General features: G+C 38.2%; 1 protein-coding gene across 1 annotated transcript in view; it reads left to right on the top strand.

Moving 5' to 3' along the window:
• The window catches only part of TBC1D30 (TBC1 domain family member 30), an 80,145-nt gene that overhangs the window by 44,692 nt on the left and 16,651 nt on the right, over nt 1-18,802 (top strand). The window contains 6 exon segments of the mRNA XM_038384330.2: nt 1,466-1,527; nt 1,984-2,049; nt 5,202-5,327; nt 7,936-8,121; nt 10,928-11,096; nt 12,848-13,016. Of these exon segments, the coding sequence (XP_038240258.1) occupies nt 1,466-1,527; nt 1,984-2,049; nt 5,202-5,327; nt 7,936-8,121; nt 10,928-11,096; nt 12,848-13,016 (778 nt within the window).

The raw sequence follows: 18,802 nt of genomic DNA, 5'->3' as shown, positions 1-18,802 counted from the left end.
TGTATACTACCTTTACCCCACCAGTCAGGTTCTAAACACCTCATAATTAGTTTCATATGGAAATACTGTCAAAACTTAACTACCAAGCATTAGCAAATGACGCTACTTTTTTTTTCCAAACACACAAGGCCTAATCCAGTAAAATGTGGAGTGTTTCTGATGAATTACCTTACATTTAAGGCATTTGGCAGCTTGCATCACTGAGCTCTTTACAGTGATATAAAAAATTATGTACAAAGTGTTGATCCATGAATCTGTATCTTTGGAAAGACCACCTTCATATGGAAACATTTTAAATACAAAGCACACATGGTGCCATTAATCAAATGTTGCCAGAAAAATGTCTTTAAGAAGGGCTTTATTCTTTTGTATGCATTCCTCTAGTTAGTGCAAGAGAATGTGAAGAATGAAATATTGGACTGTTCAGCACCTTGGTTTTGGACAGCGACATTCTGAATGATTGAGGACTGATTTATTCTAACATACAGACATAAATCAGATTATATGTATTATTATATATATTATGGTGTGTCCAGATGCCATAATCAGAATCTATTACAGGCCTAGTCTCACATCTGAGTTTGCATTTTAAAAATGTCATCTATATTAAAAAGATTAATTAAAATTAATTGCTTTTATAGCCAGAAGAAACTCTTAAATTTAAATGGGAGTACAAGCCAAACTTAAACAGAATATGGATAAATGATAAGATATTAAATATTACATACTGAGCAATATACTGATTGTATTAATGTAACAAAATTAAAATGAGCATCCAGTGTTTTAATATCCATAAATTGAAGCATATGGAAAGAAAAGCTATTTTATATTTTTATATATAGCTATCATGCTTTAAAAACAGAATGATCCCCTGTTCAGTATATTACTTGGTTTAGCATCAGATACTTTGTTAAGGGTCATGCAGTTCACTGCATACTGAGGAATTCCTACATGGACATTGAACACTGTGCACAGATTATAAAAAAGTCAGAGTTCTTTACCTTTCCTCTCTTATCCTGTGGACTTTTCCATTGCCACAAGTTTTTATTTTATTTATACAACATTCCATTACAAGAAGTTATTTATTATAAAACCTGTGGCAATGGAAAAGAGCTCTGACTTTCTCACAATGTGCGCACAGTATACAATGTCCATGTAGGGGATCCCTCAGTATGCAGTGATCTTAGCAAAATATGTTATGCTGAACCACAGTAATATACTGAACAGGGGATTATTCTATTTTTAAAGCGTTATATGTACACTTTTTAACATACACCTTCAGTTTACTTTGAAAACAGGAATTGATGGAAACAGGAATAGAATGCAGTCATTCAGAATTACATATAGTAGTTCAATTTAGAGTTCTGTATTTTCTTTTGACTTGATTTAATGTTTTCCTTTTCTAAATTGTAGACCAATGATTTTGGTTTGTCTTTTTTCCCTTTTGTTTTACTTTTGTCTCTAGGGGTTGATACAAAGTTGAAGTTCACTCTTGAACCATCTTTAGGTCAAAATGGTTTTCAGCAGGTAACTTCATTTATTTTCACTTGTTTTTAAAAGACTAAAATTTCCTTTTCAGTGGACTTGTGTTACTTGAAATGTGCATTCCTTTTTTTTGTATCTTAATATGGATCTTAATTTTAATTAGTTGCCACTACATTAAGGTTTGTTCCAACTAACATTTTGGAAATTGTAAGCAATTCCTTTGTTTTCTCTGACATCTCAGAATTCTCATAATGTCAGAGTATTATATTTTTTGTTATATACATAAAGTATTAGTCTTATAAGATTATATTTTGCCTTTAATTAGGGTTTCTGTATTAACTCTAGGCACCGGTCCATCTTATGTCTAAGCATTTAATTTCTTAAACATGGGGAATAAAATTAATGTTTCTTCCTTGCAGTATTACACATATTTCCATATTTCTGAATTAAACTAATTCCATATGTTTCCTGTTTGTTGCTGGATGTTTTTGCTCTTAGTGGTATGATGCTCTCAAAGCAGTGGCCAGACTGCCAACAGGAATACCAAAGGAGTGGAGGAGGAAGGTAGGTAGATGTGTACACTTCACAAGATAATTGCACTCGCATGTGGTTTAGAGATGGTATGAATTTGAGACTCTTAGGCTTTGTATGCACTGGGGATTTTTGCTGGTTCAAAACTATCAAGGACCAGCCACTCGTGGAGGTGCACTGTTGCACAGACAGGCAAAGCTGCTGTTTACATTAGTGGTGTTGCTCATTCTTGAAACACAGGTAAGCTGTACCAGCACAGATTTTGGCTTTTATCACTTTACTCCATCTACACCAAGAGTTTGTGCTGATGAATCTTTCCCAATAGCTGAACAATGACTAAATATGAGACATATTCTGACCTCAGTTTCATCCAAGCAACCTTACAGAAGGATTAAAACATACGTAGGATATGTACATGGTTTAATATAATTTTTGTGTGTTGGGATCTTTCTCCTTTTCCTTTCTTTCTCCCTGTTGGAATTATTATTATTATTTATGCAGGGTATTACCATGACACTAATTTAACCATAAATTCTTTTATTAAATCCAAAGGGCAAATGATATTTATAACAATTACTCTAAACATGCCTATAAAGCCTAAATAATAGCAATTTACTCCAGCCAAACAGTAACAAAATATTTATAGGCTTTTGATCAAAATTTACTTACAAATGGGCTAAGAATGCTTAGACCCATATTGGTCGACTCCCAACATGGTCAGGCAGGTATTAGCAATGAACCCTTTTAAGAGTTTACTTTTATATACCCTTTAACAAACAAGTGATGTCACTGAAAATTATCGCACCTTAGCTAAGGCAGTATGAAGTAGTTTCTCATATAGCCAATTATTTATTGCACATGATGCCCAGTTAACTGTGTTTTATTTCTATTATTTCAGCCCAAACTTTAAGTAAGATAAGACTGGTATTTCACAGGGTTTCTACAGGTTTAACACAACAACTCTTCTTTCTCATGATCTCATTCTTTTTGGTCACAGGCTTTGGGCCTATTGCTCCTGCTATACCCTAACTTGGTTTAAAACCATAGTTCACCTAGTTCTCACCGGGGCCGATAGTCCCGCACTCCCTGTCCCTCCAACCCAAACCATTTGCTCTTTCAGGTTAAGAGAGAATAAAATAAACAATCATAGAGATATCATTCCCCCCTAATTGTTTTAATAAGTAATCCATTTGCATCACATTGGAGTCTTTCAGCTGTCATTTTCTTCCCTATAATGAAGTCTTTCTCCTCCTCCCCTCTAATAACCCATTTGCTATTGCTCTGTTACTTGTTCTGTGCAGCTTTGCAAAGAGTGACGCAATGTACAGGCTCTTTTTCCTCCCCCTCACCAAGACCATATCTATGCTGTTGCTCATGCACTCCTTGTTTAGCTAGCCAGAGGAGCAAGTGGAATGAAACTGGCATTGCCTCCCCCACACTCTTTCACATCTCTGCTGAATTAAGAGGAAGTATTCTACACTGCTCCAGCCCAGTGAGAGATCCTCCTCAGCTGATAGAGGTGGGCAGAGCCAGGGCAAAGGTTAAATTTTCTCCAACACAGGTGGAGGACAGTATCCATGCTGCTCCTTTTGTACAGGATACTTTTTCTCTTGGCCCAGCAGAAATGGAGTATGAAACCAGCAAGCATCAGTGGAGTTTCATTTTACTGCTCTCCTGACTAGCAAATGCTGTATGGAGGTGCAGCAGCACAAGTACGTTCCTCTACACCAGAGATCTGTAGTGTGTGGGAGAGGGGAAATGCAGGGCGTCTGTGATTCTGAGAGAGATTCTGAGTGAATGTTTAAGTGTTTATTACTGTGGGAAGCGTGGGAATGGCTTTTCTCATTTAGAATATGTAGATCAACTCCCCTTCCCTTTCACCATTTCTTCCACCCTCCTGCAAAGCAATCCTTTGTCATCATTAACCATTGTTATGTTTTGGCCTACCACCCTGCCTAGAATTAGGTAAAATTATATACGAATGCTCTTTACTAAATTGGTATCTGTTAGCCTGTTAATAATCAACAAATGGGAGTGGGAGTTCAAAACTTACTTAGCAAAGAGGTTCTGAATCTGCACTGTACGTGTGGGCTCTTCTTATGTGCCGCTATTTTGAGCACTCATTTTATTTGCCTAGTGTGGATGTAGAAATCTCCCCTTTAAAGATGGGCTCATCCAGTTATTTAGAGAAAATGACATTCACCATGATATTCCTATCTCTAAGATTCCTTGTATCTTTGTTTAAAGTCCAGCATTTCTTTACAGAATCATATATTTTCTTCCTAACTTCATAGGCTGTATACTAGCTTAGAGTCACAGATGCGCCTCAGAGCATGCAATGTATGTAGTCCCTGTGCTTGAAACCAGGCTAATGTTTCAAAAATACATCTGGATGCCAACAGTTCATGAATCCATCTAGTCACAGTAGCTTAGTATAAACCAAATAATTCTTTGGATCCAATCCTGAAGTCCCTACTCTGGGGCAAATCACCTGCTCTTTTGTATTAAAAACAAAACAAAAACAAAAACAGAACCCTCCCTTGCTCAAAGAGAGCTAGCAGGGAGAGAAATTCTGCAAGGTTTCTCTTGCAGGTTTTCCAGCAGATCATTCCAGCATGAAGTTTGTGGAATGGACAGCTTGGGGCTGTGTTATCTTTTCAACGGATTCCCTGTTGATTACCATGTGGTGGAAGGGATGATGTGAGCAGTACACCTGGCCCTACCTTTACCAGTCTTGCAGATCAGACTCTCCCTTACATTTGGATTCCTGACCCCCTATGTTGGAGATAGTACTGTGAAGATAGCTAGCACCCTCAGTTCTTCTCATGCACAGAAGACAGTCACATGGAGGATCCTCAGGAAATGACTTGGGCCTTGGTTTTTATTCACACAAAGTTCCCCTGGAAGTTGGTAGGAATTCTACCTGAGTAACACGTTCAGGACTGTACCATCTATTGCATTTTAGAAAGCAGGGGTATTGCTTTTATTATATAGAAATTGTTTAGACACAGAAAAGATTTATATCCTTCTTTTCCCCCTTCTGCATTTGTTGTATCTAAAGGAAAATCACATCTGGCTAGAACTTGTGAGATTCATAGAATTACATACCAGTATGTATGAACTGCTCTTATTTTAAAATAGGAATCGAATAATGCATCTTATTGTCATGTTGTATGTATCTTTAGGTTTGGCTGACCCTAGCAGATCACTACTTACATAGTATAGCAATTGACTGGGATAAAACTATGCGCTTCACTTTCAATGACAGAAGTAATCCTGATGATGACTCCATGGGCATTCAGATTGTAAAGGTAACTGGCATTTCGGCTGGTATGTTTGTGTGCATAAAATATAATTTTTTAAAATTTCTCAGTGGAAAATAAATAATTGTTTTTTGGGAGGTATTGAATTTGTTTAATTTTCGGCTACTGCATTCCTAAAAGTTACTTCTCCTTGTCTATTGGCCATGTGTTACTGTTCCTCTGGGCATTCTTGCATATTAATTGTTGAAATTCAAGAAAATAATTGGTTTCAGTGCTGTTGCTGTTGGTAGAAAATTCTTTTTGCCTGATTTCCACCTCCAGCATTCCTGTTTTTCAGAGAGAAGTAGTGGAGAGAAAGGTTAATGAAAGGCACATTTTGCTCTTGCTTTGCCAGTGATGCCATCTGCTCAGTTTGTCCCCTCCCAACACACAGAGTTTGGCTGGGAGAGGAAATCTCCATGGGGATCTATTTGTGGAGGTCCTCACACATAGTCCTATTTGGAGGGGCCCATTTGCTTCTTTCTCCATCTTGCAGAAATGGTCACATCACTTGCCCCTAAATCTTGCAAATCTCCAGGCAAGTCCATGCAGAAATCCTGGACTTTTACAACTCAGTCCCTTAAAGATCTCCTGCCTCTGGTCCTGTGCTATCCTGGCAGCAATTGGGAGGGTGACATGAAAAAGACAATATATCCTGGGGCTGGATAATATATTTACCCAAAGTCTGTGGATCTGGTTGGGAGACAGCCCTTCTAGTCCATCCAGTCTCCTGTCCTTCCCCAGTTCATATCTCTGGCTCTGTGAAGAAGCCTGAGGGGAGTGGTGCCAGAAAGGAAGCTGAGTCCTCTCTTCCACTTGGGAGAGTGGGGAGATCTGTATATGGAGGGGGCCTTCTATGCACAGATGTTGGGGGCACAATATGAGCCTGTATTGGAGAGAGAGTTTTTGCAAAATACTTGTTTGTTTGTTAGCATCTACTAGCAGAGAAACGACCAGCTGTCATAGGGTAATTCGTCTTTTCCTTCAGTAAATTGCATTTGTCTGCATTCTCTCAATTGTATACTATACTGTCAGTCATGTAAAGTTTGTAGCCCAGAGTTGTTTTAGATGTGTTTGTAAAGAAACTTTCTAGACCTCCTAGAGATGATGTAATGTTCTGATATATAAAGTGATGTTTGCTTGCTCGCTTGAGGATCATACTTGCTGAATTAATAATGGTTTAGCAAATTTCTGATTAAGGTTTTGGTGGACCTTGTGTTCTATAAAGAAAATATTTGCTGGTATCCAACAGTGCTGTGATGTAATAAGTTGACCATATTGTCACTTAGCGTACAGTAGTGAAATGTCCTTCACTCTGTATGTGTTTCAGTTGTTCTGTAATTTCTTTTTCTTTTTAAAATAAGAGCCAATTTTGGGAAGAGAACATCATAGTTCAAATTATGGTTTAGATAGCTCTAGTGTCTTGCAGCTTAGTCTTTTTTACATTGATCATTTCATGAAAAGAATATCTTCTAAATCCGTCTTTGCTTTAGCACCAGTATACCTAAGTGATGATGCTTACGTTTCTGAATATTTGTTTGAAAAACAGTACCCAGACTTGGTAACTCTAAATTATAGATATTGCCTGTACAGTGCCTTATTAAAAATTAAAAGTGCTGTACATGTTTGTGCCTTTCACTCACAAACAAGTTACAACCTCCAGAACAATGTGTTTTTTTGCTGGCATAAAAAATAAGGAGTCTGGCAATACTTTTGCAATTTGATGCAAATGATTCCTATTTTTTCTTTGCATGTCAAAAAAGATGTTGGCTTTATTCATTTGCTAACACAAAGTGCAATTACAAAGAATGCACTGTTAATGTCTAAAGGACTAATGGTTTGCTGAAGCACAGTGTTAAAAAGAGTCTTTAGAAAATAATATGTATAACAGCATAACATTTATATTCAGCTCTAGAAAGTTGCATTTGAAATTGCAGCTGCTAATTTTAATGTTAGTTGCCTACAACCACCCACTCTAGTACCTTGTTCCATACTTTATAGTGGCCACAAATCACGATATTCCATTGACTAAAATTCACATTGTAATTCGTTCTCTATGCAGTAAAGTGTTTGAAAGATATATGTAATATTTCTCTTTTAGGATTCTGGTTAAGATATGGGTACAACTTTCTTTTAACACTTTTTTCTGGATTTGATAATTTTTCAGAAGTAAACAGCACTTTACAAATGAGAATATTTTAAAAATAATTTTGCAGCTATGTTTTATCTCTTTTAAGGTAGCTTGTAACCTTATTGATATTTCAGGGACAGTCAGATACTGACATCTCTTTTGGTAATTTATTTATCTAGGTTAGTTTCAGATGCACCATTTGGTTTACAGAGTGGTCTTCTTTACACCCAATTTTCCTGCTCTGTTGATTGGGAACAAGGAGGTCAAGTGGACTGGTGACTCAGTTCCTGCTAGAACTCGGGGTTTTCCTGGATTCCAGCCCTTTGCTCAAACTGCTTCATTCCTTCAATCAGTTAAACATTTTAAAATAAAAATTAATCTCTTCCAACAGTGGTAACATAATCATGTATGTGTTTGGCAGGATGGGGGAGACAAAAAGTAAGGGAGTGGAAAAGGAGAACATCTCAAATATCTTCCCTATCTTAGGATCTTCACCGAACTGGTTGCAGTTCTTACTGTGGCCAGGAGGCAGAACAGGACCGAGTCGTGTTGAAACGAGTTCTCCTGGCTTATGCTAGATGGAACAAATCAGTTGGATATTGCCAAGGCTTTAATATACTAGCTGCACTCATCTTAGAAGTAATGGAAGGCAACGAAGGGGATGCCCTGAAAGTGAGTAAAACTGTGTGCTATGTTTCTAACCCTTGTGATCGTGAGGATTACCTTTAAAAGGTGAACTTAGTGTTAACATGCATAAGTTTGAAGACAGCCTAAAACAGCAGAACTGATCCATCTCAATGGGTCATTTTAAATGTCACCCCGTTAACGTCCACTGATGACCATTTTTGCAAAAATACCCAGATAATGGGTAAAATCCTGGCCCCAGTGAAGTCAATGGCAAAATTCCCATTGACTTCAGTTGAGCCAGAATTTCATCCAATTCCAAACTGCCCCCAAAGCACCAACTGGCCCTTTTCCTGGCAACCAAAGCCTCCAACTTTCCTTGACAACTTCTGTGATGAATTTGTGTGTTGTCAGTCCAAAAATCTGCAGCACTTTGAAACAAAGTGTGAGATCAGCGTGAAGTAAGTAGAATTGAATATCAAAATAATTAGCCTGGGTGCTGTTGTACCGAGTGTATTACTCATTTTCATGTTTAAGTTGTTTAGAACCCTCCCATTTTAAGTTAAAGCTGCTGCTGCTATATTTCTAGAGTGCCACAGAATCCAGAGTCCAAGCCACAGAACTGACGCCTGCCTTGCTACAGGGCACCAGGACCAAGATTTGCCAGTGTTATACATGACTTGCCTAAAATACAGCTTGTTCATGTAAATGAGGAGTTTACCATGGGGGTTGAATTGTTAAAGGAGATCATGACTCTCTCAGATACTGAGGTGTTTAACTTGCTCTAGATATTATTATATATATTTAAGTCTTAGAAACTATGAGAAAAATAACAGCTCTCAGAGTCAAAGTCCAGCACATATACATTTCTAGATAGATATCTTATATCTTGCTTTATTATAGAGACAGAGTTGTAACATTAGGAAAATATTAGAACAGTTCCAATATATATCATGGAGTAAAATTTTTGTATAATTTTCTCCTCACATAATTGCCTTATGTGATTGCCTCAATAATTTACAACTATAATCTCTTATTTTATGACAACCACATGTTCTCCAGTTTATTAAAGGAACAGTTCCTAAGACACTTCACTAGTTAAAGTAAGCATGTTAATGTTAAATCTCCGGTTCAATACAGATAGAAATTTCTTATAAATTCAGTAAATTAAATTAACTTAACTGAAATAGAAATGGATATGATAGGTAAGAGTGCCATAGTTTGTGTGGGGAAAAAAAAATCACACGTGATTCATCTAGCTTTAAAAAAATACTAAAGAGGTTTTATAAAAACAGATTAAACAACAGATTGGCATGGGGAAGAAATTACAGAATTGAACACCAGTGAGAAATATCCCTAATTGCTGGAAAATGTACCATAGGTTGCTAATAAAGTACATCACTATTTTAAAAAATCCCTCCCTAAACACTTTTGATGTCAATGAAGTAGGCAGAAGTGGATATTTAAGTCTTATAAGAAGCTTTGTTTTCTTTCTAGCTCTCTATTTTATGTCTGGAGTATTTAAAGCAATATCCATTATGTAAATAGAAGCCATTGTGCATGTGGCTTTGTTAAATATAGTACTTTACAAATGAAGTATTAAGAAATTAGTGGAACTGCAAGCATATTTATTACAGATCTAATTAATATTATTAGATTGCTTTTTCCAAAGGCTTGGGAACAGGATAAAGAAATAAGGCACAATTTTTTTTTTCACAAGGGAGAAAAAAATCCTAATGCAAACAGAAGACTGATAAATGTATTCTGAGAAATAAGGGACTCTTAATTATATTGCAAAGAAAGAATAAAGGTAGTTCTGAGAATCATGCAGACAAAAATAATGAATTGCTGCAAATAAATGTCATGCTTATTTGCATATGACACTTTTTTCTGCTAATTCTATGAAATCCGTAGAAGTGTAAAAATTTCTAATAAATGCTTAAAAAGTCACTGGCAGGAAAGACATAGTCATTCAGTGCAAAAACATCTTGTATGTATATTGAAAGGGCAGGTGGTGATATATCAGTCCTTTAAATACTTGCATGTAACAATTTCCATTGAGATGGTAGCAATTATATTTGTCTCATTTTACAATCCTTAAATATTTCACCATAATCAGTTGGTGAACTATTATGAATATAGTTGCCTTCTTTGTATAATTAAACATATTTGTTGAGCTGTTCATTGTTATATTGCTCAGTTTATTACCTTGTATAATGACAAGATGAAGTGCAATGTACAATAACCCTCACGCCCGCTAAAATGCAGGAAGAGTGCTTTCTAAAGAGCAGCATCACATACATAGCCAGTAATTTAGATGCTGACCAGGAGAGCAACTCTTCCATTTGTGACATTTAAAAAAGCACAGACTTAATGGATTTAAGAATTTCCTAAATAATCCAGAGCATCTTACTAACATGTACAACAACAGAAGTATCAAAAATTGGCTTTGATTAACAGAATATTACTTCCATTATTGTGTGGTGTGGCTTCTATTAGACTGATCTCAGTCTTTTACATCCTGTTATTTTTTGAAGTTATCCAGACTCCTCCATTAGCAGTGCAAGCTGCTGTTGAAGAGTTGACACTTAGGACCCAAACCTGCAAGTGCTCTGCACCTGGAATGTCTACGGATGCTTAAAGTAACATTGCCTTCTTTCATTATAAGATATAGAATTAAACATCAGATACCTAAGGCACATCTTGCCAGCGTATCTAAGCTATAGCTCAGTGGAATAGAACATGTTAGTGCATTTTATATTTTAGAGTAGGAGTTTTTGCTATTCTTGGAAGATTATTTGTTCTCTTCTTATCAATCCTAAATGATTGACTGCTCTTTCTCATTTTCTTACAGATCATGATTTATCTAATTGATAAAGTACTGCCTGATAGCTATTTTGTCAATAATCTTCGTGCATTATCTGTGGATATGGCTGTTTTCCGAGATCTTTTAAGAATGAAACTTCCTGAACTGTCCCAGCACTTGGATACGCTTCAGAGAGCTGCAAATAGGGAAAGTAGAGGTGCGTTCAACAAAAATGGTGTTGAATTATTTTTCACATTTGCCTCATTGAGCATCAGTTTCAAAAACACTGTGTTTTAAATATGTATTTATTAAAACTTTGAGAACAACATTTTTAAAAATTGTGTAAGAATACAGTTGACCTTTTACTAATTGACTAACATTGTTAACTTGACAGGAGATGGTTCTTATACTGGTGACCGTATCTTGAACCAACAGCTCTCTCAAGTGAAGCAAATGAGGAGATACTTTAGCCCCATAAGTAGCTGTGGACAGAATTGGGTTGACAATGCCATAAATTAGGCATCTGACAATACTACATCAAATAGCATAGTACAGTGGATGTCCTGGAAAGTTCTTTGCCTAATTGCATGGCCTTTGATGTCCTCTTCAGTTTCTTGGTGGAATCTGTATTGGAATTATGTTATTCTTGTGGGAAGACTGATTCATGGCAGTGGATCATGTCTCGTTGTTATTTTTCTGATTAGATGCCTAGTGACATAGGGTGTAAAATGTCCTTGAATCTGAGAGCTGATCTTTGTTTGTTATTTGAAAATTGCTCTGCACTCTGAGTTCCGAGGCGTAACACTCCTCAGAACGTTCTTTCCTTCACAAGATCGAATTTTTTGTTATTCTACAATTGAATGCCCCTTGAGTTCCAAACCTGAACATTACGAAGGCCCCTGTAAAGAATGAGTCTTCTAGGAGATAGTCTTGTGAATGGCTGCCTGAACAGTATAAAAACAGATAAACAAAAAGCCTTTAATTCATGTTTGCTGGCTTGGTGATCAAGTAATTTTTGAGGGTGATGGGGAGCGTCGCTGACCTCCTACGAATCAATCCACACTATCAAAATTCATGAAACATGCTCCAGGCACCAGAAAGTGAAACTTAAGAATTCCAAACTGAAGGATTAAATCTTTTATGAAACTCCTGGCAAACCAAAAGGAAAACCAAATAAATTACAGCTGTGTCTGCTGAGGCAGGACACTAGGATTTTAATACAATAGACAGGACTTAAAAGAACCACTCCCCATCGGGCAAGTAGGAGATTTTTTTGGACAACTTCTTCAGAATTTGAGTTTTATTTTTTTTAAAAAAAATCTAGCTGTTGTGATTGCAGGGTACATAAAAAACCTCCTTCCAAATACGAAATGGGTATTAACTAAGTGGTGATACCTTCTGGAATGTACAGACATCACCAGTGCCTCTGCTACTGCTCAGGCCATGTCTACACTACCACTTATGTCAGCAAAATTTATGTTGCTCGGGGTGTGAAAAAAACCCCAAACCCCTGAGCGACATAAGTTTCACTGGCATAAATGGTAGTGTGCACAGCCACGATGTCAGCAGGAGAGCTTCTCCTGCCAACTTAGCTACTGCTGCTTGCTGGAGGTGGTTTAATTATGTCAACGGGAGAGCTCTCTCCTATCAGCATAGAGTGGCCACGCGGGAGATCTTAGAGTGACACAGCTGCATCGGTACAGCTGTGCCACTGTAAGGTCTCTAGTGTAGGCATAGCCTCAGTTTTCCTATATTGCAGCAGAGTGATTCGCCATGTTATTTTTCACTGCTGTTATTCAGAACCCTGTGGACAGCTGCAGACTGGGAAAGCTTTGAGCAGCAGCAGAGGCACTGGAATTATTGGCAGTCTTCAGAATGCAGCACTGCACCAGTTTACACAACATTATAAAATAACTTTGGGGAATAATGAACTGTGAATGACTTGCTATCTTAATTTTTCCATTTTAGGAGGCTATGAACCCCCACTTACCAATGTCTTCACAATGCAGTGGTTCCTGACCCTCTTTGCTACATGCCTTCCTAATTATACAGTTTTAAAGATCTGGGATTCAGTATTCTTTGAAGGTTCTGAAGTTATACTGAGAGTAGCACTGGCTATCTGGGCAAAGTTAAGCGAGTAAGTGATTTTTCTTTCTTTTTTGTGCAATGCATATATGATTTTAATATGTATTATTTTTCTGAAGTGCAAATTCCAAATATATACAAGATATGGCCTTGCAGGAAACTATTACTTTTAAAATAGATGTACAAAGTGGCAATATAGCATTCTATAAAATGTATTCTAAGGAACCATCTGGCAATGACAGAAAGAAGGGTGAGATGACTTATTGGGCTTCACCCTATCAAATGTCTATAGTTTAATTACATAGCATATATAATATCTATGTTAAAATGTTGGGTCTGATTCTGTAAGCCCACTGCACACAGAATTCTAGGTGAAATCAGTGGGAGTTCTGTGCATAGAGGCTCCTTGTCTGTACTATATAAAAGAAACATTAGATTCACAGGCCGTAGGACTTCTCTGAATTAATTCTTTTTTATTTAGAGCATATCTTTTAAAAAAAAACATTCAATCTTGATTTTAAAGTTTCCAGTGATGGAGAATCCACCACAATCCTTGGTAAATTGTTCCAATTGTTAATTACCCTCACTGTTAAAATTTGTGCTGATTTTCAGAAAGGAACATATGTTGCTAAAGTGTAGTTACAGTAGTGCTCAGCTCATTACAAGCCTCAATCTGTTCCTCTATACAATGCATTGCCTGGTGAATGGGTGTTAACCAATAAGTTTTCTGGAAACTATCTGTGGAAGCAATTGCTTTAAAGAACATTTTTAACCAAGATTTTATTAAGGATAATGTATAGGTGCTGAGAAATCTGCAATATGCAAGCTGTCTCATTTTGTAAGGGAACAATCATTGAATACAAATCTTGGTGTTGTTTTTTTTTTTTTTAAGGACACATGTAATGGAATGATTTTTCTGAACTACTTTTGTCACTGCAAATGTTTACATTCCAAACAGAGGGCCAAATCCCTTTGGAGTTAATGAGAGTTTTGTCACTGACTTCATTGGGAAATGTGAGCAGGAGCAGGCCAAGTATCTACTAGTGTCAGCTGGAAAACTCTGTTGGATTCAGCAGCTGCATCCAATCTTTTCCTCTGATACCCAGCATCGCCTACCTTCCTAGCAACAAACCTTTTCCTTTAATATAAAATTAAAATATTAAAAATATTGATAAAATGTGTATGCAGCAGTATCCCAAGAGGTCTTCTAAATTTGCAAAATAAATTATCACTTAAAACTTCAGCACCACAGGCAAGTGCTTTTACATTATATTTGGTTTTGTATCTTGCATGTTTAATCTGAAAAATAATTACTTTTTTTTGTAACTGGGAAATGATGAATAATTAGCTAAGACCTATTCTTACTCAGGCTTTATTCATGAATTGAGCTGTTCACATTCAGAATAAATTAGACATAGCATTGATTGTAAGGGGTCAGGGTTGGAGCTGGGGGGAGAGGAACTTGAGGCAATGATTGTAGATGGCACATTCAGTGAATCTAGAGGTTAAGGGGGAGAAAAGAGATGGGCTGTTCGTTGGAGAGGGAGGTGCTTTTGCTTAGGATCGGGGAGACCATAACACACTTGTGTTCTGAGGGAAAGGAACCTAATGAAAGTGAGAGGTTAAGGAGAAAGAGGTGGTATGGAGAGTGGGCAAAAGGAATATCAGGAGGCAGGAGGAGATGGGTTGACTGGGGCAGGTGAAGGGTTAGAGGAGGAAAGGAGGCAAGAAACCTCAGTATCACTGATAAGGAAGTAGGATAAAATGCATGCAGTTTTACTTGGAAGAAGAGAACTTATTTTTTTCCCTTCACATCAGGTAGGTGTTATCTGGAAGGCAATTTTTAATAGATTTCCACTCTCGTAACGGTATATTGTAGTCACAATTTTATTTTTGGTCTTATGTTTGACAGTTTTAGCCCACCTCTGCAATCTAGTTTCAAATGATCTTTTGCAAATGAATTTCTTTTGAGATAATGCACAGACTCATGTTGTTCTGCTTTTGTCTAAAATGAATTAATTTGTGAATGCGTAGGACTGCTGCCCTAAACTCTGTCATGGATTGCAGACATGGGTGCTTCTCATCAGAAGTATAATTATATATTTAGCTCATAGTTGTAGTTATTATAGTAAGAATTGGTCAATCCTCACAACAACCCTGTTAGGTAGGCAGGGGATGTCTTATCCCCACTTTATAGATTGGGAAACTGAAGTAAGTGAAATGACTTTTCCCCAAGAGCTCAGGCAGGTTTCCAATCTTGTATTTAATCCCTTAGACTATAACTGTCTCTCTCCTTTCTCTTTGAGAATTTTTCACTCTCTAGTAGTAGTAGTAGTAGTAGTAACAACAAAAGAAATGTCTGGAAATAAAAGTGAAGTAATGTCAGCATTTTGAATTCAAGTCTTTAGGAGGTGCTGTTTTGGAGGAAATGGAGCACTGCTTTTCTGGCCTCTGATCTTGTACATACGTAGACCAACGTCAGATATAAACGGTCAGAATTAAGTATCTGGAAACTGAAGTAGCTGTAATATCACATGCAATAAACATGTACTTATGAACACTGTATGAAAAACTTTTTATCTTTATTCTTTTGCACTGATCAGTCTTCATTTCAGCTAACATGTCCTGACATTTCAGTTAGAAGTAGCAGCTCCAATTCCTATGACAACTCCCAAATTTAGACACCCACAGTAGGTGACTCAGGTTTTCTTTCTATACTCATTCTCCTTTATAGAAGGCAGACTATAGTGTTTTCAGTGGCTGCTGGAAGTCATAGATGATCTGGAAAGATTAATTTATTGTAATTCCAGGAATACCACTCCATAATTGATTACTTCCTCCCTGCTCAACAATGTAGAGAGAAAAATTGTGAAGGTCAAGGCAGTAAAGATTCTCCTTCATATCAGAAGCAGCTCTACATATAACTCCTATGTAAACAAATAAGAAGACAACTGGAGTTCTTTGCTGAGCCAGGAGGTCGAAAAAGTCTCATTGCTGTTAGAGATCAAAAGGAGTCATTCAAAGTGGGATCTATTGTCAGTGAACTGAATTCCTAGAAAGACTGGCTCGGTAGGAAGTCTGTCACTGACAAATTGGAGCTGGATCAGCAGATGTTCAATAGCATATTATTCAGATGAGCACTTTCTCAAGTTAGACTCCTTTGTCTCGAGCCATAACATGCAACTTCTGTTCTGCTCGAAAGTCTGGTTACGATGCCCCTCTCAGCCTCTTGTCAAAATCCTTGGTGCGTGTCAGGACCCCGGAGCTTATTCTCCCCCTAGATCTCCTCATTGTCCTTGGCCAATTCCCTTCCTCTCAAGGGAGTGACTGAAGAGCTCCTCACTGCAGCCTCTTCCTGCTCTTACTGCCTGGCTTTATACTCCTATCCCAGCTCTTCCCCCCCCCCACTGGGTTTCATCTGCAATCAGTACTTATCAAGCTTTGGTTTCCCTCCAGGTGCAGCATATAAAATGAACTGGCCCCTTCTGGCCAACATTAACCCACTCCAGACTTGTGTGGAGTGGACACCCCACCACACCTTTTCTGTCAAGAGTTGCTAGAAAGATACTCCTTACTCCATGCTGGCCCAGGAGACCTTGATTCTACTGACCAATGGAAGTCACTTTCTGCAGGGTTGGAAGACTTCCATTGACACCATTCTTCCAGTACCATTCCTGTGTCCCTCAATGTCAGTAGATTTAAATTGGTAGCATGGAGGCGAAGGCCAGGTCTACACTACAGACCTGTATTAGTATAAATATGTTGCTTAAGTCAGAAATGCACACCTCTGAGTGACATTATACTGACCTAGTCCCCCCATGTAGACAGCGCTATGTCAGCGGGAGAGCTTCTACTGCCGACATAGTTACCACCTCTTGGGGAGGTGGATTCACTGCGCAGAGGAGAGAAGCTCTCCCGTAGGCTTGGGAGCATCTTCACTAAAGCGCTACAGTGGCGCAGCTGCACCAGTGTAGCTGCGCTGCTACAGAGCTGTTCATGAAGACGAGCCCTATAAGATTGAAATTTAGTGAGTGTGTTTATGTTCTTTAGAAATCCAGGAAATTCTATACTATAGCCAGCTTGTAAGGGGATTTGTAAAGTCCTCTTTGTTTGTTTGTTTGTTTGTTTAACTTTGACATGGTTAAAGGTAATATAAAATAAAGTAGACTTAGTAGAAACAGTAGCTAAGATTTTCAAAAGTGACTAGTGATTTTGAGTGTCCAATTTGAGACACCTGACAAAGGGCCTGTGTTCCAGAAAGTGTTGTGCACCTGCCCTTAGAAAATCAGGCCTTTTCAAGGGTCTCAAGTTGGGCAGCCAAAATCACTGTTCACTTATGAAAATATTCACCTGTAACTATTTCTCTGAAGTCATCTTGGTGACTTAAATCTACATATTCATTTTCTTTTCTTGTCATATCTCTATGTTAAGTGTATTTTGACCTTTCTTTCCACATAATTTCTTTCACACAGGAAGAATACATCTCCCATTTACACAACAGGTATATAATGTTTGGGAGAGCTGCTGTCTCTGCAGGGGACTTGCCCTGCTTAAGGTGATTTGCTCCTGATTGTATACACTAAATAAGCCTGAAAATCTGCTCCCTGGCACCTTTAGCTTCTACTTCTGTAATTACAGCAACACTTGGGTCTAGTCACAGGCCTGACTCATCTTCTGCCATTAAAAAATAAAGTTTTCTATACAGTATGTGCTGCTGTGCTGACAAAATGCAGTTTTGTGGAACTTTTAAAATTAAAAATGTAATCCTTATAGCCTTCACAGCTGTAACGTTTAACAACTTTCCATATAGCATGCGTAGGGCCCTATCAAATTCAGGACCATGAAAAACGCATCACGGACCATGAAATCTGGTCTCTCCCGGGAAATCTCATCTCTTGTGTGCTTTTACCCTATACTATACAGATTTCACAGGGGAGACCAGAGTTTCTCAAATTGGGGGTCCTGACCCAAAAGGGAGTTGCAGGGGGGGAAGTGGTCATAAGATTATTGTAGGGAATCGCAGTATTGCCACCCTCCCTTCTGCGCTGCCTTAAGAGCTGCATGGCTGGAGAGTGGCAACTGTTGGCCAGGTGCCCAGCTCTAAAGAAAGCACCCCCCCTAGCAGCAGGGCAGAAGTAAGGGTGGCAATACCATACCATGCCACCCTTATTTCTCCTTTACTGCCTTCAGAGCAGGGCGGCCAGAGAGTGGAGGCTGCTGACTGAGGGCCCTGCTCTGCAGGCAGCAGCACAGAAGTAAGGGTGGCGATATACCATGCCATCGTTACTTCTGCACTGCTGCTAGCGACGGCTCTGCTTTCAGAGATGGACTCCCAGCCAGCCACCGCTGGTTTCCAGTTGCCCAGCTCTGAAGGCAGCATTGCTGCCCGCAACAGCACAGAAGTAAGGGTAGCAGTACTGCAACTTCCTCTACAATAACCTTGCAACTCCCCTCAACTCCTTTTTGGGTCAGGACCCCTACAATTACAACACCATTAAATTTCAGATTTAAGTAGCTGAAATCATGAAATTTATTATTTTTAAAATCCTGTGACTGTGAAATTGATCAAAATGGACTGTGAATTTGGTAGGGCCCTAAGAGTGCGTAACACTAGTGACGGGCAGATTATAACACTGCAGATTTTTCTTTTCCACTCTATACTATCCAGTGTTCAGACGGAATTTACAAAAATAATCTCCCTACCAAAAATACTCTCCTTCCCTACTCTGCTACTAGACTATGGCAGCCATTCCTAGCATATCAAGGGTTTCACATGTTAATCCGTATTTGAATTCCTGACATGCACTAACACAGAATGAGAGTGGCCTACTCTCTCAG

The sequence above is a fragment of the Dermochelys coriacea genome, chromosome 1 (genome assembly GCF_009764565.3).
Source record: "Dermochelys coriacea isolate rDerCor1 chromosome 1, rDerCor1.pri.v4, whole genome shotgun sequence".
In the NCBI taxonomy this organism is placed as follows: Eukaryota; Metazoa; Chordata; order Testudines; family Dermochelyidae; genus Dermochelys; species Dermochelys coriacea.
Note: the sequence above shows the minus strand (reverse complement) of the source record. Positions and strands in the feature narration are given on the sequence as shown.